Raw genomic sequence first — 25,250 nt, forward strand, 5'->3', positions numbered from 1 at the left:
TAGGGTTTATATTGTTCTCGTAGTGCCTTAAACTGGAAAAAGCTAGTGAAAACTGCGTCAGTGATCCTCATGCCATATGAGAAACCCCACCTCAGACAACTACTTTCTTTCCACTTGGTATTGTATTCACCTTCAGTTGTGTTCCAAGCGTTGAATATTGTACATTCTCAGAGAGGATGATACAAACTTTGTAAGACGACAATTACCAAGGTCATTTCGTGATAATCCTAAGCTGAAACCTACTCACCATTGCAGAAACAATGAAAGCAAAACGTAGAGCACTTAAGTAATAACCAATCTGAGATTCACATTTCCAAAATGCAAAATGTAATCAAGGGAAAGAAGAGTATCTAGAAGCCATCTCAATGAAAAGATCGTGCTAGTAAGTAGTAACAGCTTATGAAAGAAGATTCTGAAATTAGCTCATCAGAGGCAAGCCAAGATCACTAGTTTGGGTGGTATTTTAAGTGATCATAAACAATGAAGCAGCTGCCACATTATCAGTCCAGAGAAGACTTGCCTGTCAGGGGATTTGTCACCACTCTCTGGATGCGGCTTTCAGGGAGCATGGGTTGTTTCAATCAATTACTCTCACTCTGGAGTATAGAAAATTCGCCTGTTTGGTTCATGTGAACACTCGGCCAAATCACTATGAATGATTTGGACCAGTTATACATTTTCTGGATTAGTATAGGTGAACCAAATCTCTGGCAATACCAGAAAGAGAAAATACTGTACAGCATGAACCACCTCAAATTAACTTCATAGGATCTTGCAGCAGCAGATAAAGAAGAATTTGGAATGACCCACTTCAAATTATAATGTCGAATCATCCTGATTATACACGTACATTCCTTGAAATCATATATTTGGGTAATAACTAAGTGTATTATTGAATTGGTTCATAGGACAAAATGATAGAAAGGGGAAGCTGATCTATATATACATAATTAAAGAGTGAAGATACCGTCACAAGAGTATGCAAGCTGCAAAGGAAGGTGTGCAATAAACTAAATCAACCTTTCCCAGCCACATTACACTTCAAGCCATGGTCTTTCACCGATGTGAACTTCACTCTCTCAATGGTACAAGTGAATTACGCCTCCCCGATTTTCCCTCATGCTTCTGGTTGTTTCCACTTGATTTACTTCTGATATGAAAAAACACCAAGTAAGTGTATTATAGTGTATGATACGTGATCAGAACAAAACATTTAATTGACATACCTCAGGAGAACCTGTTGGTGGAGAATTAGAAGCTGCTTCTGCTGATGCTTCAGATACTCTTGCTTCTGATTTCTCATTTGAGTAACTAGCAAAGAGAAAAAAAACGATCTTAGAGACATGACCATCTTCCTTCTCATATATCTAAACAGCAAGTCTTAATCCAACCACTCAGTAGATACTGTACAGTTGAACAATGCCAGAACCTTCTAAATATGGACAAATAGATGCATGGCTATTCACACACGTCTGTGTGCTTTATACTTTTGGATCATATCAAAGCCTTCTGGGCCACTAAACATTGACCATAGATGGATAGTCATTCACATGTTGAAGATGCAGGGAAAGGGTTATGAATTTGAAGTGGTCCTCACCCAGATCTCTGACCACCAAAAATAAATAATTTGCCAGCAACCCAGAAAAACAACTGGAAGTTACCCAGCAAAAGGCAGTGAAACAAACTCTTCAGGAAATTCCAACTAGTGGCCCAAACTGACTGGATGAGTGGAAATATCCTTTTTAACATGTGTATTTCCCCCAAAAGGACAGAAGGGCTTTATCATTCATGTTCTTCATCCCAAAAATAAGAAAATTGTTGTGGTGGAACTAATTCCACTTGAGAATTATTTCCATGGGCGACCCATCCTTTTGGATTATCTTACTAAATTCATTTATGTAGCCGTCATTTCTCTTAACCAAATATTCTTCCCAGAAAAAAGGTACTTGCAACAAGGTCTTTTAGGACTCAGTAGCCAACAGTTCAGAATAAGAGATATCAGACACTTACGTTGAAAGGATTGTCACCCAAATGAGCTCTACACAGTCCACCCACAGGAGCCTTTGTTCTACTGGGATCACACCATATGTAATAAGGTGAGCAAATGGCCAAAGTTTCCATCCGGCCTGTGAAACACATCCAAGAACTATGTTAGATGCAAAACAAATGCACAAACAAATCTAACTCAGCTGCAGTCATTCCTACTCAAACTCAGGTTGAAAAGAAAGAAAATAGATATCACAACCATAAGAAGTTTCCAAAAAGCCAACCCAAAAATATATCTTTCATCTTTCTTCATTTTTCTTAGCATTTAAGTCTCTTACCAATTCCCTCGAGACATAAATCAATTCATAGGCTGAACTAAGGCCAATCAAGTGCTCAGATTCCACACAGAAGAAAAACAGGAAAAAACAAAACATAAACAACACCTCTTTCTCAATAAGAAACATTGATTGATTATCTGTTGGCTAAGGATTTGAGGCTTCTCCAGAATTAGGATGACTAGATTTTTAACACCTTGAACCAAATCTAGTTTAAATTTTATTTGAACATACAAAATCTAGTCTGTTAATCTTATTCAGAAATATCAAAAGTTTAAATTCACTAGGACCATTAGACCATTATTAAATGATGAAGACAATGGCCAAACATGTGATCTACATAGATGATACACATAAGTAATCTATAAATTGTATAACAGAGCTTATACCAAACATGTGATCCAATTGGAGAGTTAAAAATGAAAACCACAGGACACCCACTGCAAAATGCAGAGTTTTGACAATCTGTTATAAGTCTTCCCACACCCTTTGCCAAGGCCATACATAAGAGGCGTATGAGCTAGGATTTATTTACTTCAGCATATGGCTCTAAATAGCAACAGAAGAAAACACAGGTATGGAAAGAGCAGAACGATTTCTTACAGTCAGCATGGGCCAGAATGTTGCCCTCAATTCACCAAAAACATTGGCTGGGGAATCAAAACGCAAAAATCCCACAACTGTATAATAAATGCTATTCCAAACTGCAGCCCATAGAGTTTGGTCAAAGGCTACTTTAGCAGGAACAACCCACCAGTCTTGGAAAGGGAAAAGTGCCTGGAAACAAGAGAACATTGTTCCAGTAAACCATATAAAAAATCAAATATTATGTCAGGCTGACCAACCAACCACCAGTAAAAGAAAATTTCAACAATAATAATCACCTCGCAAAACTGGTAATAATAATGGGAAAGTGATCCATGTAGGGTGAAACCAACAAGGCCTGATCTCAACATCCGAGCACGGTCAAACTCAAAAAGAGGTTTTCCTTCATAGCACTGCAAATTTATAGAGCATAAGGGAGCTAAAATGAAATTAATCATTCAAGACTGACAAGAGAGATCAAGTAAACTATTAATAGCACCAACTAACCTGTGCAATCCAATCCCCTAAAGAGTAGACCACTCCACTTATAACCATTTTGGCAAAAACTGGGTTTGTCTTAAGAGCTTCTTCATAAGCACTCCAGTTGTGTTGGGGTGCATACCTTAGGATCTCAAAAATCGTCCATCCCTGATAGAAAACAAAAGATAAATTACATTAAACATGTTTAATACTGGAATGCATATTGAAACAGAAAGAGGAAACAAATTCAGAGCTCCAACACAACCAAGTAGAGTTCATGAAGGATATAAATGGATGAGCTAAAATCCCCACATAATGCAATTATTGCATGTCAAAATAAATAAATCTTCATTGAATCAATATTTGGATAGAGTATTGGGCATGCCCCCTCTTTTGCTTGTCACTTCAATATAAAGTTTTATTTGCCCATGAAAAGAAATTAATGCAGCATTTGGATAGAGCTATATGCTCGACTGTACCATATGCTAAGCCAAAAGCCCACAGGTTTTTTCTCACTAACTCAATTTATTCATTTCAGCCACTCTCTTGTCCCCAAAAATCTTTCAACTTGCATCATGTCAGCCCTCAAGTGGCACAATCTTTGTCCTTCTTCTTGCCAACAAATAGTGCAACCACTCAGTCTTCACTCTTCAGGATGCTTCCATCTGTAATTTATACTTTATAGTCTTGCAATTCATCTATCTCAACAACCTCATTTCAGCTATGTTCGAAGCCTTTTTTTTAAACTAAAATGCATGGTTAATCTTATGGATGTCTTCAAAATTTCATCAAGTAACAAAAAAGAGTATGCACTATGAGAATGGATGAACAGTCCTCCAGTGCAGTATATATGGGGAGATAATGGGAGTAGAATTGTTCAAGTTCTTAAGGGCTTATAGTTAGTTGAAATTGATTCAGTTTGAAATTTGAGCATTTTCTGATAAGGATCTCTCCCTTAAGGAGATAGCATATATTCACTAATCTCACAATAGTTCAAAGCCAGCTGTCCACTTCATCTACCCTGCAAAAATTATAAAGACAATATCCTCGTACCAAAGAAACTAGTATTACAAAAATACTCAAACTAAATTCACCTAACTAGTATCGGTGAGTAGAGCATTTCTCCACAATTATACATGATCTAGACTCTTGAATCAAAAGCTTCTCAAATAAACAGAAAAGAACACAGAGCAAATCCACATCTATAACTAAATTCACTACTAACAGCCTCAAATAGAATCAAAAGAGAAATCCACCAACAAGCACCCAAAAAAAGCTTTCAAACAAAGGTTGAATGAGTAAAAATTTATATAAAACCTATATTCTAACCTTACACAAGCTAGTAAAAATAAAGCCAAGACCCTTTCCCCCTCCTCCATCAATCCAAAAAGAAAGGTCACAAAACAAATTTCTAATCCCTTACATTGTGCATCTAATCATCAACAAAAAGTTGCTACTTTGAGAATCCCAAAAACATCACAAAAAAGATTATAAAATAGTTATATATTCTTCTTCAATCAGACATCAAAAGTCCCACAGCAGTTATTTCCTAATCTCATAATTCAAACATTTTGCACCTCGGCATCGATGAAACTCAATCACACCAACATAAATCAAAGATCACAAAATAAATAAATCAATCATGATACGGCTGACTTACATGCCAGTAATCAGCATCGATGGTAAGCAATTTGGTGACGGCAAAAGTCCCAGCAGCTAGCACAATCGTTGCATTGATACTTCTATCAATCAACCTCTCAACATCCTCAGCCTCACCCTGTCCCTCCGAACTCGTCGAAGAAGAAGACGAAGAAGAAAAGCCCTGAAACTCCCCAGCTCCCTCAAACGAAAACCTCCCTTCACCAGCGAACCCACCCACCTGATTCACCAGTTCCCCCTCTTCTTCCACCTCAATTCTCGCCAAAACCCCATCTTGCTGATCCGTGGAGTCGCTGCTCTGAACTGGGATAACATCGAGCTCTTCTGCCACTGCAACGACCCATCTTTTCCGGTTGGTACCAGAGAAAATTCCAGATGTTTGGGGGAGACCCTTTGGGAGGAAAATGGTGGGTCTGGGTTTGGATTTGGGTTCTGTGAATGGTTTGGTGATTGGGAGGAACCGCTGAGTCACAAACGCCATGGCTGAGTTGGGAGGACCGAGTTTCGGTGTCCGTGAATACACGTGGTCGCTTCTCCGAGACGAATGGTGGAGGCCAGAGGGCTTATATCGTTCGTGTTGGGTGGGGCGATTCGGTGTGGTGCAATGCAAGGTATTTCGGTGGGTTCTGTGGGCGTTGATCGTGATGGACGGTGGAACTTTCAGATTTTCCTATTTTGACTCGATTTATATCAATTATTTGTCTGTGTGTGGTGGGAGGTGCTGTAGCATAGTATTTTCGAGGATGATGAATCCAGTCCACAGGAAAAAGCGGCTGTTGTAAAATCGGAAAAAATATAAACTAATTGAAAGGATAAAATATTGGGGTTGAAAAAACATGACAAAACGACGTCGTTTAGACAGCAACCTTTTGAGTTGCTTGCCTAAGTAGACAACTTCTACGTTCCACTCATTGTATAAATGAAAATTATAAATTATTTTAAATATTTTTATTAATTATTTATAATTCTATTTGAATTTATTTAAATCCGGAATAAAAATTGATGTAAAATTCTCTACATAATTCAAATTTAAGAAAAAAATTATATTTTTTAGTTTTTACATTTGAACAAAATATTTAAAAACATACTTAAAAAGTCAAAAGTATTAAGACTTTAAAAAAATATCATGATCTAAATATCAAATTGAAAATATTTATCTGTTATACCATCAAAAAACCTGCTTAAGTTGAGTTTGGTTTGATGGGTTTTTCTCATCAAAATGTTCCTTTTTTATGAAAATAATATGAGCAAAAAAATATCATCCAAACACTTCCCAGCTTGATTCAGAGGAGAACTTTGTGGATATGCAAGCTCTAAAATTAAATACCAGGGAAGAAAAACACCCGTCCAGACACTGGATTCTGACAAAGCCAGAGGATTTAGATTCAGAGTTCGGAACTACCTCAAATCGTGAGACAGTGGTATCTTGCGTAGTGGGGCCCATTAAGAGCCCCCTTGGACACTCAACAAACCCCATGGCCCATTTTAATGAGACTGCTATCCAAGCCCATTTATTGTCCACAGAATTAGATGCAGTAGGCCTGTAGTGGGGGGCCCCATGGACCAGCCCACATAAACATGAAAGCTACATTTTAGAAATATCGCACCCCACTGATCCAAGATGATCTGGTAAAATGCATCAGTTGGTTGTCTTGGCCACTCATAATTTTAAGGCCACGTTTGACAGATAAAGATGTTTTTGTATTCAATTGGAAATGACAAGAATGTAAGGTATGGGATTTTCTGTGCACCGTGTGGCCTGTGTTTGGTCATGATCAAAGCGATGATATGGTGCATAGTTTTTTTTAGGCTGTTAGTCAATTAAATCAGCTGGACTAGACCCACAACAATCTAGAAACCTTTTCTCAGAGAAATCAAAATCATTACAATCACTTTTTATTTTTGTTAATCTTAGTTCAAAATCAGTTGTTTTTCAACATAAACACGTAACAATCATTTGGTTGACCTATCTCCAAATTTTAAAATTGGTATTATTAAACCCTTAAAAATCACTTTCATGCAGTTTTTTAGTCCGCCGTCCAAATTTAAAATGCATAAAATTTGTAACAATCTACTCCTAACAATATAGAAATTGTTTACTTTAAACCCTAAGGGTCCTTACGTAATTAAGACAAATACCTTTTATGAAGTCAAACAATCACAATCACAATCACCTTCCCTTTCTGATATTCTTTGCAAGGTTGAACAAACAAAGGCTCCGATATGTTTATATGGTTAAAAATAACACATATATCACAATCACCTCATCCCATGGGAACATCTCTTGTGAGGTTGAATAAATAAAAACCCACATCAATATTGAAAATCGGCTTTGATACAATTATCAATGTCAGGGGATCTACTTTGATACAATTTGTAATAACCCGCTTTCGACCATATAAATATTATCTATTCTAAACCCAAAGGGCCTTTACAACTTTAAAACACGTCTAGATAGTAAAAAGAAACGTATGTGTATGCATATATAATGTTACAAACATTTTTTTCATATATAACATACCATATCACAAAATTAATCTTATATTTTCCAACATATATAACAAAAATAGTTGTTTTTTTTTTTTTGTTTTTTTACTCCCAATGTTAAAAAAAGATGTTAAGAGCTAGTGCAAACAGGCCTGTAAGCATACACCTTGTTGTATATTGACAGTAAGCCGGATACTTTCTTCCCCTTCAAATAAATTCAAGGACCTGTGTGGTTCAGCCAATGATGATTGGTGCTTGCAATCAATCTATATTAAAATAACTTCTTCTCGGATTTTTCCTTCCATTTCTATTTTAAGTGAAATAATGGTAATAACATAGCCAACAATTTTGTAAATCCAATGTGATTATGAGATAACAGAATCATCAGTTACAAAGCTTCCAAACCTTTGGGCTGGTATGCCAAATTCCACTCCACCCAATTTAATGGAAGAAAATCCAACAAACCATAATCACAATGATGAAAAAGGAAAGGAAGAAACAAGAAATAGAAACTTGGTTACTCAACCTGCAAAGAAAATCAGGTCAATGCAAAGAATGGTAGCCGATTTGGCAGCAGAGCAGATCAACTTTCCTCTGGCAATATGAGGCGATCTCGACCTTCCACAAGCTTTGCAGATCGAATTATATCTCCTGTTTTAATCTGAGAAAGAGTTTCTCTCCCAGCAGTTGTGTAACTGTATAATAAAATATTGATAAAAAACAGGTGATCGAATATAGAAGTTTGATCAAGTTACTGAGTAATGTAGTTCTAAGAAGTTGAATAGGCATACCCAAAGACTGAAAATTGACCTTCATCAAAGGACAGGCCCCCTAAGCCAGCCTGTGGGGAACAAAGGTTTGGTAATTACCAGAATTAGAAATAAAAATAACATATTAAAGAATAAACTGATTTTTAGTTCAAATTTATGTCTTTTTTCTAAAGTAAAACAGAAGCATCTCAAAATTTAAAACTTGGGTTACATAATCAAATTGAGCAAAATGTTAGATTGACTTACGCTTCTTTTATCATAGAGATAGAAGAAAAACTGGAATGGTGACGAGTACTCATCAGAGGTTTCACTGTGTGCCATAGCAACCGCTCCATAAACAGAGAGTGGAAGCACTGGCAGCTCCCCGTCCTTCCACGTGAAAAGCAGAGGAACATCAGTCAGTGAAAAAAAGAAACGAAAAAAACTTTTGTTGATCATCATTGCTACATTTTTAATTCCAATAAATGTGAACATACCTGCACATTTAGTGTTGTTCTGTACAGGGGCTCAAATTGACCAGATGGCATTATTTCTAAGGGAAGGCTATAACCAATGTTTTTGTTGTCCGATAGAATAGCTTGATTGATAAGGTTGAGCTTTGCCCCATCATATGCCCCATCAATCACCTGAATAATGCAAATTGCTTCTTTGTCACATCAAAAGGTACTTAAACAACCAACAATGTTCTTTAATTAGACATCCAGAGTCCCAATTGAAATGTTCACCAGAGAAAACTAAACATTAAGTCAGCATGAGGTTCATTAGAGCTATTTATACAACACATATCAACAAAAACCTTTTTCAACTACTGCTGCAGAAAGTATCAGAAGGTTGAAGTGAGGGTCAACTACCTTACCAGTTTTGCAAAATTCCCCGATGTCAGTGGTGTTGAATATCCATCTATAACAACCTGAATGGATGGGTTGATGATCAGCTGACAACTAAGTCTTGAAAATAGCAAATAACCAGCAAACCATTATCATAAGTTATGTGGATCAAATGCACATTAAGATTTCAACAATTGAATAAAACAAAACATGATCTCATGCTTATAAATGTGAGTGTTGTGTGCGCGTGTGTGTGTGTGAGTGTGGAGAGAGAGAGATAGAGAGAGATTGTTGATTTTTAAATCACCCTGAAGAATCAAGTGGGAAATTTGATATGCTTGCAAATAATTTAAATAAATCAAGGATCCAATAAATTCCAAATAAGATTTCCATATAAACATATGTTTAACTCATAATTATCCTTACACCCAATTACAGAGTAGTTCAATTGAGGTGCCTTCTATTTGTGACATCATTTCTGAGGGTAGGTTGCTACAAAAACCTCCCACTCATAACACTAAAAACATGGCAACTAAACTCAGTTATGGATGTGGGAAATCTGATAAGCAGTCTCTTATGCTAAAGCTTTCAGTTTATTTCTACCATTCAGTCATGTTTTTGGATTTTAAAGGATGTTGCAATATAACTAAGGCTTGATAGCTTCCTGTATTCCAATCACCTTTCATCATGGTGATTGGTAACCCTTTGAGACCCAACATTCAGTTGCTAATCTATTTTATTTAGAACTTACTATCCAATATTATCACCTAATAATGCACATAGGGATTACTTTCACCCTTCCAAACAGTGTGGGATTTAGCATACCTGAATTGTGGCAGTTTTTCTTGATTCACCACCAGCTTCTGGAGAAAATGACGAACCATCTCCTTTTTCAATGGTAAATTCAATAATTCCTCTCCCAACAAGCCTACAAATTATATGGACAAGTTGATTTCTCATTTGAAAGCACACAATACCAACGAAGCTTTACTAAAAAGTTATAATACAACTCCATAGGCGGTCTTTAATAGCTCATGTATATTTGAATATATAGATTTTATTTTATGTAGCCGCCAAAACACAAAAGTAGGTAAAATAATCACCAAAACATAATAGAAATGGGGTCAATTTCAAATCCTAAAATACTGCAATTGGATACTGACAGAATCACCTCAACTTTCTTACTGATTCAGTTCTCTGTAACATACAAACAATACACAAATGTCTGTGTATAAAATTATGCCTTGATAGTTGAGCTATGATGCATAATATGATAAATTTTCTAAGCTTCAAGGTTTTGGTTCTTTCCATTATTAACAGTAAGGGTTTTATTCGGTAGATATAATAAAACAATCATTAACATCAGAAATTGCTTCCAACAGCCATGACTTTGCTTATAACTATCCTCTGTAACTACACAAAAAGGAAAAATGTGGAAGCAAAGGACCACCTTTTTTTTTTGGACAAAAGCAAAAATGGCTAAATCATTCAAGATAACAAGATCTGCTGGGATAAAAAGAAACATCAGAGTTTTGTCAAAAGAGCTAAACATCTGTGTCAGATTTTTTTTTTTAATTAATGGAGATGACGTTTACCATGCAAATTCTGAAATGTGTTAATGAAATGTGCATAGGATTCTTCTTTTAATCTGTTTGTTACTTTGGATGTTGGTCTTATGCTAATTGACCCTAAGGATCTTCATAGGATAATACTAAGTTGTTAGTTGTTATGTGTCCATATTATTCAAATATGTCGATTGAAGGCTGAAATAGTGATTGTATTATTGAAACATTAAAGAAAAATCAATGGGAAAAGGCCTTACCTTGGATATTTCAAGTACTGCTCAGGTAACAAAAATGACAAACCTGGAGCCTATTCAGATCAGAAAAAAGTTGAGAATTCAGACATGTACAATCTATAGCTATGGTTTAAACTGATACCATGAATGCAAAATACATTGACTTATTAGACAAAAATATTGCCAGTTTTCATAGCAAGACAGTGGTTATTGACGGAAATGTGTAAGAAATGATGACTCCGGAAGTTATTTACTTATCCATCATACATATGTTGCAACTTATGTGAAACTGACAAATTCTCATGTGTAGATGCAGTTACCTGTAACAACTCCAGTTCTGCAACAGTATCCAGTGAAGATGCAAGGCCTACTGATACTTTATCTGGGTCTTTATCTTTTATACATTGAAGGAGGGCTTGCAGTCCACCCTGGCAAAGAAATCAACTTTAGTATCATTATGGTGGTATCTGCATTGAACCAAACTAAAGTTTAATGTTATTGTTATATTGTTGATCAGATGATAATTTTAAAAGAAGTCATACTACTGATATTTAATATAGTCAGATGACATTCAAAAAATAAAAAATAAAAGCAAAAATCAAATTTATGCTACTGGCCTACTCATCTGCATAGGCTAAGTCTCTTTCTTCTAAAGTACCTTCCCATCTATCAGAGATGCATACAGTGTGGAACCCTTTTCCTTCAGGTCTGGGGGTAGAGTTGCCAAGATAGACTCCTTTTCATCCATTGCAATCTGAAATTAGGAAACAAGGAACCAAAAAAAATTTAAAAATCAAAGCAATTATACTAACCCAAGATGCATAGTGTCCACATATTGTAAACATAACCAGGAATGAGAATATGCAAACTAGAAGTTAGAGCATCAAATGGTAGGAGCTAAGAAGATCAACAAAGTAGGTATATGAACCGTGATCACATGTTTCTTGTAATGTGACATATGGAAAAGAATGCAGCTCCTACAATGTGCTGGACTTCGCACCAATGAGCATAATAGAACAGAACTTGCATAATCCAAATAAAAATTTCCTAATTATAACAGAATTTGGTTACTTGGGAACTGACCTATATGAATAAAAAAAAAGGGAAAAAGAAAAGGCAAAGGAAAAATAAAAGGGAAAGGAAAAACAAGAAAAAGACCTAGAAGGCTATAAATGCAGATACGGAGGAATCCTCTAAAAACAAACACTTCCAATTTGAAGATTCACAGAACACTTATTATGCCACTTACTGAATTGTATTACACTAAAATCTCTGCTTTGCTCAGCATGAATTTGTTAATATGAGAGAAAAAAATTCATCAAATTTATCATTATTATTAGATTCCATGTACAAGATACCACTTAGGTGAACTCAATTCATTTTCAACCCAACTCCTTTCATTTCTCCTTTTGAATGTTCCTGAGTTCATTAATAAGAATACTTGCCCCTATTGAGTCTTTCTATGACCCTCAAACTTTTGAGGTTTAAAATTTTCATCCTTAAAAACCTGCAGTTTTCCCGTTTAAATCAATTGTTTCAGTAAAACACTGGCTCCCCTTTTTTTTTCATTATCATCAAGCTTCTGTGTTGCTCATTGCACATTTCTCCTCTTTTTTTTTCTTTCTTTTGTTATTGTGAGTCGGAACAGAAACCACACTCTTAATGATCTTTGTGCTGAACTGCCAATCAACATCTCGGTTCAAGCAAAAAACAAATTCATAAACGGCAATCAATGTTTCTTTTGGTTATTTTCATGAGATCCTGTTATAAGATGGTCCAGTGAGGAAGATAGCTTAAAGTTTACCAAACTCAACAAGTGCAGAGATCAAGTTTAAGTTATTCAAAAAGAAAAAAAAAACTATGTCAAGATTCCAAAACTCCATAATGGAACAAATGATATGAATATGGTAGAAACTCTGTCGTGAATTCAATGCTTGATTTCAATTGGAATGACCAGTCCTTACTCGTAAGTTGGCTCTATCTCCTGTGTAACATTATAAACAGAAGGCTAGATAGGAGATACCTTTAGAGATTTCTTCACATTACCCTCCATGGTTCCATATGGCTTTCTTTGTGGAATCCTTAGTAAGTATGAGATTTCCTCCAGTGAATCCTACAAAGAAAAGCAAAGTAGCCTGCAAACTGATTAGTATAAATTAGAAAAGTATAAACAAAACCAATTATCATCAACAACCTGTATAGCTTTCATGTTTGTATTTGCCGGGATAGCCTTTCTTAAAGCAAGTTCTCCTGTTCTTGGAACTTTGGTGTCTGGCGAATAAAGCACCGCCTTTGCAGGAGATATAGACATTGAATCCCAAGCAACTATAGGTAGAGGAGATGAGATTTGAACAAAAATAAGGATTGCTGCAATAATGCTCTCAACTTTCCTCGGTCCATGATCCTGTGTTGGGATACAGGCCATAGTGGGAACATCAAGCCGGTCTGTAAATTCCTGCATGACTGAAAAACGATCTCAGGAACAAGGAGGACCTAAAAAATGAAATATATTACCATCAATTCTTCTTGATCTAAACAGGATCTTTTCATTATTTTGAGGAGAAACTAGGTGATTTCTGCCCTGAAGTTCTCCTCCTTGTCAAAAAGATAGAGTTAACTCCCATAATATATTATGCATGAAATAATCACCACTGCCTAATCAAAACAGACAAGCTACTCGAGAAATCAATTGGACTCAGAAAATGAATCTAAATTGTGTGAAAATATCCATTTCAAATAGCATATAGCATTTCACTGTTCCAGGGACTATTAGCTTATTGTTTGGTTAATCACATTTGGTACTATATCCAACCCCACATCCTGATTCCATATACCCAAGTGCAATAATTGATCAATGCTCACTCAATTGCAACAAAAAATGATGCAGCAATGGAGCCATAAACGGAATCGAGAAATAAATATAAAGACCACTGATCCAAAAGCGCAGAGCAGCATAAGAACACAAAATCCAGAAGGAATATGCCCCAACAATTTTCTCACAACCTCTAAAACCCATTAAACAGCTCCAGTTACCGAGGAACTAAAAATACACAAAAATCAACTACAGAATCATAAAAAGATCAGTTTAAAGGAAAATTGAGAAGTAATCAAACCCACCAGGATAGGATTTTTGGAGAAAATTGGGCGAAGGGGTCTGGGTGAGGTCAGTGGAATGGGCAAATGGGTAGAGAGAAAAGACTGCTTCGAAGTGAAAGAAGGGATGGAGACATTGAAAGAAAACTTGTGAGAGAGTGTGGCGGAGGAGAGAGGGAAGGCCATTGGAGGTAGTTGGTAGTTGCAGGGGTTTTGGCGCGCCTCATCCAAAGCCTATCTATCTGAGAACCATTTTTCATGGCTTTTGTATGGTTGTCGGAATATGAAGTGTCTGAACTGCCCTTATTGGGTGTGAAATTGACTTGGATTTGTTAATGGGCCTGATTCTAGCTGACTTCCGTCTTCATTTGAGTTTGTAGTTGGGGCTGAAGCCAAAAATCGGCATAGCAAAAAAATTATGTTCAGGCTTGGTTGGTAACTATTTTTCAAAACAAATCCGAAAAATAAGTTTTCATAATTTGAACATTTTTATCTTTTAAGTATTAAAAATGTTATAAATATTTTTTATAATCATCACTAAATGCATCCTTAATTATTGAAAAAATAATCAAATATTTCTTTTATCTATTTTTGAAATTTAAAAAATAAACAAGAAAAATACTGTTATACCGTGATTTAAAATCAAGATAAATATATTAAAAAATATATTCACTTTGTACGGGTTGGATTGTTATCGTAGTATAGTGGAATGATAGTGGAATAAGCATTTTTACGGGTATTTGCCCATTTCCATCCTTAATTAAAGGAATTTAAAATAACAATAAATGAGCTTGCTTTTGAGTTCAAAAAATTTTAAAAATTATAATGACAATTTTTTTTTATATTTGTATAGCAATTAAATATACAAAATAAACTTATAACTGAAATTAAAAATATTTTTTAACAAAAATATTATATATATATATATATATATATATATATATATATATATATATATATATATTATTTATATTTATTTGTTGGGAGTGAAACACTAAAAAGACGAGAGAAATAAAAAAAAAGAAAAAAAAAGGAAGAAAATAGAAGGGGAATAGGGAATGGGAGAGTGGGTAGAGAGGGAATGGGAATCCCAACATGGACGGAAGAGATCTGGGAAGTGGCAAGTCTAATGTATGTCGTAGCTTTAAAATCGACGCCACTGGTCCAACACTAGGCTTATAGTTTATAGTTGATACTCTTACACTAGCATTTTGATCCGTAGAAGCCAGTTGGTGTGGGGTTTACACTTCCTACTCAGCGGAGAGGAAGTCCGATCTCACCTCCTCAGCAATCAGCATATGGTTTCAACAGATCCATCATGGCCAATTACTTAGCCCATTTCCAAACCATCAAGAACTCCTGCGATCGCCTCGTCATTGCCGGTATGTCTTCCCTTCCACTTTCTTCTCCTTCTCCTTCTTCTTCTATGGAATTTTCGTTTTCTTTTCTTGGTATTTGCAGTTTGTTATCTGGATCTTAATGTAATAGTTTGATTTGGATTTCGAATTCCATGCAATTCGGAGAATTGTTGCTTCAATTTGGGGTTTATGGAGCTGTGACGATTCTGGTGTGTGAAGCTGCTCAAAATTGGAATTGGAATTGGAGGCCGCGGCCAATTCCATCTCCAGCTATGAATCACCAATTTGACACAACTAAAATGATTTTTCCATCGATTATGTGGTGTTATTTTTAAATCTTTGGATAGAGGGATTGGATTTTTGTATGCAGGGAGTTGGTCTTTGAAGAACGTATTTGAGAATAAGGATTAACCATTGATCTTTCATGGCAACGGAAAAATCATGGTTGCAAAGCCTAATTGGTCCCTTCAATTGAGCTGATTTTTTTGATAGTTGATTTTTTTATTTAATGTAAGCAGTTCACTCAGTTTCAGTAGATTTAGTGTATACATCAGCAGTAATTTGCAATGGATTAAGTCATTTGAATTGGTGGAGCCATACACTTTAGGAAGCTGCATGGTGCAGCAATGTTACTAGAGCATTTGGGTACGACAAGAAGTTGTTTTCATTTCACCCTTTGTTTGTATATGTTTTTGTGGGAATTATATTCACCAGATGGACAAGGAGTGATATATGAAATCAGAATACTTTTCTTGATTCTTGATTATGCCGTGTTGCTCTGTTTTATTCTGATAACACTGGAATAATGACTTCTGGTCTTTCTTCTCATTGCATTATTTATTTATTGAATTTTGTTGCTTTAGGGATTTCATAATTCCTTTATTAATACTTTGAATCAGCATTCTTAATTTGGAGAATGATAGCATGATATTGTACTATTGCAACTTTAATAATGAAAGACAAACAAGTCTCTTTCCCCTTTTTCTTTCAGCCGCCGCTTATCTCTGCTTTCTCCTACTATGTTTTTTTCCATATCTTAATTTCATAATGAACTGATTTATGATTTATTTTAGGCACTAACTGTAATATTGCTACACATGACCCTTTGAGTTTCTAGCAACGACATAAAAGCAGCTCCTTTTGTGTGTCCATTCACTACTTATGTCAACATCTTATCTGACAATTTTAGCATATTAACCGATTTTCAGTTGAAGATGTAAGTGATTTGTGGCCTGTTGTGAAGAAGGGATTCGAAGAACGATTACCATTCAAAAGAGCTTGTTTGAATAACAAGACCCGAAATCCAGTTTTTGTAGAGAAATTGGCTGCTGAATTCATATTAACAACAGATCCAAGACTTCGTAGCCGGTTTCCGCAGGAACAATTACTATTTTGGTTCCGAGAACCATATGCAACAGTGGTACTTGTTTCCTGTGAGGTATTTTGCAATCTCTTTGCCCTTATTAATATATCCTGAATATAACTGCTGGAAAAGTATCTTCTGTTAGCTAATGAATGTTCAGTGTATCTTTAGTTGCTTGACACTTTGTAGCAACCATCTTTGGAAGCTGAATTCTGTACATGATATCCTTATGCTCAAAATTTTGGATCATCTACAAGAGTAATTTGTATATCTGTATTTCAGAAGTTGAAGACACGGGAAATGTGGCAATAAGTAGGCATCTAATGTTTTCATAAAATATAAGGCTGGATGCTTCTAAACTGTTTAGAATAATATTTAGCATAACTTGGCCCAATCATATGATGTAGGATAATCCTTAGAGGGTTGCCTACAATCATACAATGTGAGCTAAGGATTCAACAATTGACTAAATAAGGGGAAGGATGAAGTAAAATTCTGGTAGCAAGAAAAGAAAAAGGAAAAAAAAAAAAAGATATAAGATGATTGAGAGGAAGGGGTAAGGAATATTAGAGTCTCACTAAGGGCTTTTGGAAGTCTTACCTAGGAGAAGGAAAAAAAAAAAGTCAATGGATTCTCATGGTTGAAGAATGTAGCACATGCAAAAGGAACTATTTTTATTTAATCACTCTTATCTTGGTTTACAACAATTAGTCTTATTTATAGGCTTTTCTAAGAAATCCAAATTCTTCTAAGATTCTAATAACCTATTATGACTCTAATTTTAATTCTCTCATTATGACTCTAATAATTAACCACTCCTAATATAACTCCAACAAACACTAATGTTCCTAAATAATACCAAGTTAGTTGAAGTTTATTTGTTCCACTACAGATGTGTAGTTCCTTTCAATTCTCCCTTCACAAAATGAACCATTCTATTTTTGGGCATAGCATACCTATCAAAGTAATCTTTCATTAACATGATCCAATCAAGAAACGTTGTTGGATTTAATTTTCCATAAAATTCAGCAACTTCAAGGTGTGCCATTTTTGTCAGATCATTATCTTGCTCAAAGATTTTAAAACTCTCTACATCAATGTCTAGATGAATGTCTTTGATTTTGCCCCATCTTTGATTTCCATCATAAAATTGCCTTGTTTTTCACGTGGTCTACTGAACTGATGGTTTGCAATCTCTTCTTCAATTGGTTGTTTTTCTTTGTTCTTTTATAATAACTTCATTTTTTTTTTCATAAGTATTCATTTATAATAACTTCATAATCTCATCAAGTTTGCTATTTAGTTGTATTGTAGCATCTTGATGGGATTGTTGTGTGGAAAAAATTTCCTCTAAACATGTTCTAGCTGCATTTTGATTGTTAGAAATATTTTTTGAACTCATGCTTGCATAAGTTGCTCTACTCCTCAATTTCATATGCCTTTAAGCCAAGAACCTTTGGCTTTGATGTCAAAAACTGGTGTAGGACAATCCTAAGAGGGCTGTGTACAATTGTATAATGTGTGCTAAGGATTCAACAACTGAGAAAATATGGAGAAGAAGGATTCATTGGAAAAGGAAATCCTAGGTTTTTTGATCAAGATTAGAAAAAGGCGGGAAAGGATACACAGCAAAGGTACGTTAGAGAAATCGAAATTCGAAAGGGAGCTCAAGAGGCTGGAGTGCTCAATCAATTATGAGGGGGAAATTAAGAAGAACTGTCATCTTAAGGGTAGAGGGGGTCAACTAACAATTGGATAATGAATCTCAAATTAATGAGTTGGAATGTGAGGGGTGCAAACGACAGTAATAAAAGGAAAATAATCAAGTCTTTTATTAGAAAACAGAAGGTGGACTTGCTTTGTATCCAGGAGACAAAAATCCAATTAATGTCTGAAGGGGTGGTGAAAAGTTTAGGGGCGGGGAGATTTTTAGACTGGAGAGCTTTAGAAGCTTCTGGATCAGCAGGAGGTGTTTTGATTTGCTGGGACAAAAGGTCTATAGAAATATTGTATTGGGAGGAGGGTCAATTCTCAATCTCCTGTAAATTCAGAAATGTTGAAAATGAGGTAGTTTGGGTGTTTACGGGAGTTTATGGCCCTTTCACCAAAGAGGATAGGGAGACCCTGTGGGATGAATTTGGGGAGAACCCTGGTGTGTAGGGGGCGATTTTAATATTATTCTATCCCAAGGGGAAAGAAGTAGACAAGGGAGGGTTACCTCAGCTATGAGAAGGTTTGCTCAGGCTATAGATGACCTCGAGCTTGTTGACTTCCCCCTGCAAGGAGGATCATTTACTTGGAGTGGAGGTCTTCCTAATCAAGCGTGGGCCAGGTTGGACAGATTCCTTATGTCTCCCAGTTGGCTTGATCAGTTCAGCAATGTGATACAGAAAAGCCTGACTTGGCCCATTTCGGATCACTTTACTATTCTAATTGAGGGGGGTGGCATAAGAAGAGGCCCTTCACAATTTAGGTTCGAAAATATGTGGCTTAAAGTGGAAGGGTTTAAAGACCTCATGCGGAGCTGGTGGTAGGGGATGTCGGTCAGAGGAAGGGCTAGCTATAAGTTGGCTACTAAACTGAAGGTGATTAAACAAAATTTAAAAATCTGGAATAGGGAGGTGTTTGGGAGTTTGGAAAGTAATAAATCTGCAGCTTTACAACAAGTGGAATACTGGGATTAGGTGGAAAGTGAGAGGAGATTAACAGAGGAGGAAATCTCTATTAAAAAAGAAGCCAAAGAGGGATATGCTAAGTGGGTAAATCTAGAGGAAATTCACTGGAGACAATTATCAAGGGAGTTATTACAGTGTAATTTCTGATTTTTGGTTTTTTGTAGACTAGTTTTCTTTGGTGGGAGGATTCCTCATCCTTCTCTTGTACTTCTTTTTCTATTAATATATTACTTTGTCGTTTCCTATCAAAAAAAAAAAAAATTATCAAGGGAGTTATGGCTAAGGGAAGGGGATAGAAACACGGGTTATTTTCATCGTATGGCAACTGCACTCCGAAGGAGGAACACCATGGACAAAATAAAAGTCAATGGGATATGGTTGTCAGAGAAGCAAAAAGTAAGGATAGGGATTGTAGACGCCTTTAAACAGTTGCTAACGGAAGACTCGGAGTGGAAGACGGATATAGGGGGGTTAAATTTGAACCAGATCAGTTAGCAAGAAGCGGACACCTTGGAGCTTCCCTTCACGGAGGATGAAGTTCATTCGGCCCTAATGGATATGAATGGGGACAAGGCTCTAGGTTCGGATGGCTTCACTGTGGCCTTTTGGCAATGCTGCTGGGAGTTCGTGAAAGCGGAGGTTTTAGAGATGTTTAAGGAGTTCCATGAGCAAAATTCTTTCCTCAAGAGCCTCAACAACACGTTTCTGGTCCTTTTACCAAAAAAAAGAGGGGCGGAGGAGCTGGGGGATTTCAAGCCTATCAGCTTGTTGGGGGGCTGTACAAATTATTGGCCAAGGTGTTGGCCAATAGGATTAAAAAAGTGATTGGTAAAGTGGTTTCCCTAGATCAGAATGCATTCGTCATGGGTAGGCAGATTTTGGACGCCTCTTTAATTGCAAATGAGGTGATTGATTCTTGGCAAAAAAGGGGAGAGAAAGGCCTAATTTGTAAATTGGACATTGAGAAGGCGTATGATAGCGTTAATTGGCATTTCTTGATGAGGGTATTGCAAAAAATGGGGTTTGGGTCTAAGTGGAGGGAATGGATGTGGAGTTGCATCTCAACTGCTAAGTTTTCAATTTTGGTAAATGGAGTGCCTGCTGGGTTTTTTTCTAGCTCAAAGGGGCTACGTCAAGGTGACCCCTTATCCCCATATTTGTTCCTCATGGGAATGTAAGTGGTGAGTGTTCTTATTAGGAGGGTTGTGGAAGGGGGATTTATTTCTGGGTGCAACATCTGGCGGGGTAGTGGGCCGGTTGCCAATATTTCTCACCTTATCTTTGCGGATGACACAATAGTGTTTTGTGAGGCAAAGAAGGAAGACATGACCTACTTGAGCTGGATCTTATGTTGGTTTGAAGCTGTTTCAGGGTTAAGGATAAATCTGGCTAAAAGTGAAATTATTCTAGTAGGGGAGGTAGAAGAGATACTTGAGATGGCTGTGGAGCTTGGATGCAAGGTAGGTCAATTGCCATAAGCCTATTTGGGGTTGCCCTTGGGGGTGCCCAATAAGGCCTCTTCCGTGTGGGATGGGGTGGAAGAAAGGGTGAGGTGGAAGCTTGCACTTTGGAAACGGCAGTATATCTCCAAAGGTGGAAGAATCACTCTCATAAAGAGTACGTTGGCTAGTATGCCTTTGTATCAATTGTCCATTTTCCGTATGCCTAAGATAGTGGCAAGAAGGCTAGAAAAGTTGCAAAGAGACTTCTTGTGGGGAGGGGGAAATATGGAAAGAAAAGCCCACTTAGTCAATTGGGAGATGGTGTGTGCGGGTAAGGAGAAGGAGGGGCTTGGCTTGAGGAAGCTAGTCCCCTTGAACAATGCTTTGCTTGGAAAACGGGTTTGGAGATTCGCTCGGGCCAAAGACGAGCTGTGGAAGCAAGTGCTTACGGCAAAATAGGGGCAAGAGGAATTTGGGTGGAGGACTAAGAAGGCAAATGGGGCGTTTGGTGTAGGGGTTTGGAAGGAAATTCTGAAGGAATCTGATAGGTGCTGGGATAATATGGCTTTCAATGTGGGAAAAGGCACTAGAATTAGATTCTGGACTGATCCTTGATGTGGGGATGTGGAGTTGTCCCTAATTTTCCCTCAGCTCTATATCGTGGCTGCTCATAGGAATGCCACAGTGGGAGAAATGTGGGACCAAAATTTTGGTCAAGGAGGCTAGAATTTAAGGTTTATTAGAGACTTCAACGATTGGGAGTTGGACTTGGTAGGTCAATTACTCCAAGCCTTAAGGGGCCAAAGAATTACTTTGGAGGAAGACTCAGTCTCTTGGAAGGGAGGAAAAAACGGGCAGTTTGGTGTTAAGAATGCGTACAGCTTGCTGATCAGCCCCATTGTCTCCATTTTCCCCAAAAATGGCATTTGGGTGGATAGAGTTCCAACTAAATTAGCGTTCTTTGCGTGGGAAGCTGCATGGGGGAAGGTTCTTACCCTTGATAAACTTCAAAAGAGAGGGTGACAACTTCCTAATCAATGTTATTTATGTGGTAGTGAAAAGGAAAATGTAAATCATTTGCTCATTCATTGTACAGTGGCCAGAGTGCTGTGGGAGATTGTCCTTGGTTTGTTCGGTGCCCAATGGGTTTTTCCAGAAATTGTAAAGGAGGTGGTACTTAGCTGGAAGGGCTCGTTTGTGGGTAAAAAGAGGAAAAAAATTTGGAGATTCATTCCGTTATTTATTTTTTGGACGGTTTGGAAGGAGAGGAATAAATTGACTTTTAGGGGGGGGGGGGGGTTAGCTATCCAGAAAATTAAGAATTCTTTTGTTTGTAATGTGTGGGGTTGGGCAAAATTGTATAGTGGAGCGGAGCCACGCTCCCTTATAGGATTCTTGGAGTGGCTAGCCTCCATTTAAGGGCTAGTGGGTTTTTTGTCTCTTTTTGTTTGTGAGGCCTTTGTCGCCTTGTATACTCCCTGTATGCTATGCGGCTTTTTTACCTTGTGTTAATTTATTCTGTGTTTACTTATCAAAAAAAAAAAAAAAATATGTGCCAAGGATTCACATACTTTTTGTTGGATTGGGTTAGGGAGTCAATAGGAGACTGTTCCTTTTCCATCTTGGACCTAGTGGAGTGGTGAAGTTCTAAGTAAGGTGTGGTGCTTTTTATTGTGTTCCCCTTGCCTTGTTCTTTTGGTCCCTTTTGGATTTTGTATATACATCATGTATATACTCCTTTGCGCTTACTTAGGTGCTTTTAATACAATTGCTTGTTTACCTATAAAAGGAAAAGGAGAAGAAAGATGAAGTAAAATTCTAGTAGCAAAAAAAGCAAGATGAAAAAAAAGATATAAAATGAGAGAGAAGGGGATAAGAAACCTTAGAGTCTCTCCTAGGATTTTTTTATTCTTTCATTCATTTCTTGAGTAAATCTTGGAGATTCATCCCCATCATCCTGATTCTTTGAATTGCTCCCTTTTGCATAGTCAGAAACAATGGTGTTTTCTATCCTGCCTTTTCCCCCAGCAGAAAACCCATTGAAAACCCACCTTCACCACCCTTCCTATCAATTTGATAAAGCTTCCACAACCAAATTTGAGAGCAAATGAGCAAGACAATTTCCTTCTCTGAGGCCGCTTGTACTACTGGATAACGTATTATTAACCAGCACTAAGTACTAAATTATAAGGATACGAGATGATATCCGCTTTCTCCACTTTACACCAAAACCAAGTATATAAAAGTAGAAAATCCAAATTCACATGGTTATGTGCTTTATCTATGTCCAACTTAGGAACAAGTCACAGTTCTTTGCTCAGCCAAAATCTGTGCACTCTTTTGCCACTAAACCACTTCCAAGATCTGCCTTCCTTCAACATATACATCCTAAGGGGGGAAACTAATATTTATTGTTAGGATTTCGTGTCTTCAAAATGTTTGCATTGGCAATTCTTTTCCACAGTGGGATTTTGCATATCTCCTAATTCATGTTATGAATACTCAATCCATTCACCTGAAGACTGGAAAAGGTTGTAGTTGAAGATCATAACTCAAGGCAAACCCATCTTTGAGCACCCTTAGGAATGGTAAGGACTTAAGAGGCCCTGTTTTCTATGCTAAAGATCTCAAAATAACTTTTGCAGATGCTTAAACATTGTTTTATTTGTAAAATATATTTTTCAAAAATTCAGGCCCAAGGAAATGTGTTCTTGAGCTTCTGATAAATCCATGGAAGTGGCTCAACTGATCAAGGGTGTAATATACTCTTTGGTCCATTGAGGCTACTTCTTAAATGATCCAAGCAGAAAAATGCTTTCTATTGATTGAGAGAGCATTGCAGTGATAAAGTTGGAAGCAAATTTGCTTTCCTGACTCTAATTCTTTCTAGTTGGAGTATTTTAAATTCTTTGTTTATAAATACCAAACTGGAGAGTTGTTTCACATAACTTCGAAGCATCTAATCTCTTGCTTAGATTTGAGGGTTCTTCTGGAGACTATTTCTTCAAAAAACATATTGTTATGAGTATAGTAAACTGATTTTTGAAAACCATCAGGAACCTTTCAGAAGCCTTCTAGCCTTCTAGCCTTCTTTGTTGTTGGGTTGTTGGCTCAGGAGTATTCGGATCTGGTGGGGTTTTGGGTTCTGACTGATCCAGTTGAAGTGAACTATTAGAGGTTGTGGACGGACATGAGGTCAGGAAGAGCAGGATTCATTATGGATGATTACCATAGACTAGAAATTGGTAGTAGGGGACATTCATTTGGTATTCCTATGCTTCTATTTCATGACCAGTCCTGTAGTTTTTCCCCTAAATATCATATTTGGGGTTTCCATATGAAAAACATGTTTCTTCTCTTGATCTTGCTTTCTGTATATTGGACTATTTGCATGAATAGAAATTAATTTTAGCATAGTAATTTGATTTTAATCTTAAACCACCATAGTTAATTTTAGTTGAGACCTAGTGTTGCCCTCTGGGTCTATTCAGATTATTAGCATTGCCTCTTCATTAGTAATAACGTGCTAATATTAGTTTGATAAAAAAAATTTGACATTGTTTCATTCTGTGGTGATTTCTTTCATTTTGGGTCTAATTATATTTTTGTTGATCTCCTTGTTCTACCGTGCATTCATTTTTTTCCAACTATGTCCAGGATCTTGATGAGTTCAAGACCATTCTTAAACCACGCCTGAAATTAATTGTTCAGAATGATGAGCGAGAATGGTGTATTGTATTTGTGTCTAAAGCTCACCCAAATAATGACCAGGCCACTAAAATGGCAAAAAAAGTATATGCCAGGCTTGAAGTTGATTTCAGCTCTAAGAAGAGAGAAAGGTAAGCTTGCAGCTATTAATAAACATGTCTTTGGTTTGTCCACTAGTTAATGGATTGAATTTTATTGACAAATGTATGAACTCTACTTGCTTACTATCTGAACTTCATTATTATTTGCTAAGTTAATTATGGGTATCAGGTTGGTACCCAAATTAAGCTGTTCCGGTGAAGTTTTTTCTTTCTTTTTTCCTCTCCCTGTCACTGTTGCATTACTTTTTTTTCGTGTCGTCATTATCATTGCCTACTTTGACCTTCTACTTCTTACTTGTTAACCTGAAAGTTGGGAGAGTAAAAGATAATGCATTTGAGGTTTCTCTTAAATAAAAGAATTCAGGGCCAAAACTGAAAAGGATTACATACTAATTAATATGATTAGTTAGTTGGATTTGCTAGCAAAAAATGATTGGCTAATTAGATTAAGGGTGAATCCAGAGATAATATAAAAGCAGGGTAAATTTGAAAAATATCAAACTGTGTTTTTTCTTTAGAGACAGATTTAGCAAAATACAAGGGCGCTTTAGTGAAAGCTCCCTTTCCCATCTCATGATCTAAA

At 36.7% G+C, this 25,250-nt stretch overlaps 3 protein-coding genes across 6 annotated transcripts in view; 1 reads left to right on the top strand and 2 right to left on the bottom strand.

The window, feature by feature from the left end:
* Positions 1-785: 785 nt before the first annotated feature.
* On the bottom strand, positions 786-5,601 carry LOC117908872 (mpv17-like protein). 2 transcript variants are annotated; one of them, XM_034822671.1, is made up of 7 exons: positions 5,047-5,601; positions 3,414-3,554; positions 3,206-3,319; positions 2,925-3,098; positions 2,011-2,126; positions 1,227-1,311; positions 786-1,147 (listed from the first exon to the last, which is right to left on the bottom strand). In XM_034822671.1, exons 1-7 carry the CDS (start codon positions 5,524-5,526, stop codon positions 1,145-1,147), a joined length of 1,113 nt encoding a protein of 370 aa, XP_034678562.1. In that variant the 5' UTR covers positions 5,527-5,601; the 3' UTR covers positions 786-1,144. The 2 variants fall into 2 exon arrangements, with proteins under 2 accessions (XP_034678562.1, XP_034678561.1); XM_034822670.1 differs by having other exon boundaries at positions 786-1,150; positions 5,047-5,600.
* A 2,256-nt stretch (positions 5,602-7,857) lies between these two features.
* On the bottom strand, positions 7,858-14,257 carry LOC117909685 (peptidyl-prolyl cis-trans isomerase CYP37, chloroplastic). 2 transcript variants are annotated; one of them, XM_034823785.1, is made up of 12 exons: positions 14,045-14,257; positions 13,122-13,382; positions 12,951-13,040; positions 11,586-11,681; positions 11,248-11,355; positions 10,952-11,001; positions 9,955-10,057; positions 9,159-9,212; positions 8,779-8,928; positions 8,549-8,671; positions 8,324-8,373; positions 7,858-8,227 (listed from the first exon to the last, which is right to left on the bottom strand). In XM_034823785.1, exons 1-12 carry the CDS (start codon positions 14,204-14,206, stop codon positions 8,116-8,118), a joined length of 1,359 nt encoding a protein of 452 aa, XP_034679676.1. In that variant the 5' UTR covers positions 14,207-14,257; the 3' UTR covers positions 7,858-8,115. The 2 variants fall into 2 exon arrangements, with proteins under 2 accessions (XP_034679676.1, XP_034679677.1); XM_034823786.1 differs by having other exon boundaries at positions 13,122-13,390; positions 14,045-14,127.
* An 817-nt stretch (positions 14,258-15,074) lies between these two features.
* Positions 15,075-25,250, top strand: part of LOC117908634 (trafficking protein particle complex II-specific subunit 130 homolog) — a 36,756-nt gene continuing 26,580 nt past the window's right edge. The window contains exons 1-3 of one of the 2 annotated variants that reach the window (XM_034822295.1): positions 15,075-15,402; positions 16,587-16,816; positions 24,516-24,697. In XM_034822295.1, the coding sequence (XP_034678186.1) occupies positions 15,339-15,402; positions 16,587-16,816; positions 24,516-24,697 (476 nt within the window). In that variant the 5' untranslated portion in view covers positions 15,075-15,338. Of the gene's footprint in view, positions 15,403-16,586; positions 16,817-24,515; positions 24,698-25,250 lie in introns of those variants that run through there. The other variant, XM_034822296.1, reaches the window with a different exon arrangement.

Source organism: Vitis riparia, chromosome 19 (assembly GCF_004353265.1).
Source record: "Vitis riparia cultivar Riparia Gloire de Montpellier isolate 1030 chromosome 19, EGFV_Vit.rip_1.0, whole genome shotgun sequence".
Taxonomy (NCBI): Eukaryota; Viridiplantae; Streptophyta; class Magnoliopsida; order Vitales; family Vitaceae; genus Vitis; species Vitis riparia.

Coding starts and splice junctions, on each gene's coding strand:
- LOC117908872 (XM_034822670.1), bottom strand. CDS start 5,526: ATGGCGTTTGTGACTCAGCGGTTCCTCCCAATCACCAAACCATTCACA. Junction 3,555..5,046: donor TCGATGCTGATTACTGGCAT/GTAAGTCAGCCG, acceptor GTTTTCTATCAG/GGATGGACGATTTTTGAGAT. Junction 1,312..2,010: donor TGGGTGACAATCCTTTCAAC/GTAAGTGTCTGA, acceptor TCTCTTTGCTAG/TTACTCAAATGAGAAATCAG.
- LOC117909685 (XM_034823785.1), bottom strand. CDS start 14,206: ATGGCCTTCCCTCTCTCCTCCGCCACACTCTCTCACAAGTTTTCTTTC. Junction 13,041..13,121: donor CAAACATGAAAGCTATACAG/GTTGTTGATGAT, acceptor TTTTCTTTGTAG/GATTCACTGGAGGAAATCTC. Junction 8,374..8,548: donor ATCTCTATGATAAAAGAAGC/GTAAGTCAATCT, acceptor TGTTCCCCACAG/GCTGGCTTAGGGGGCCTGTC.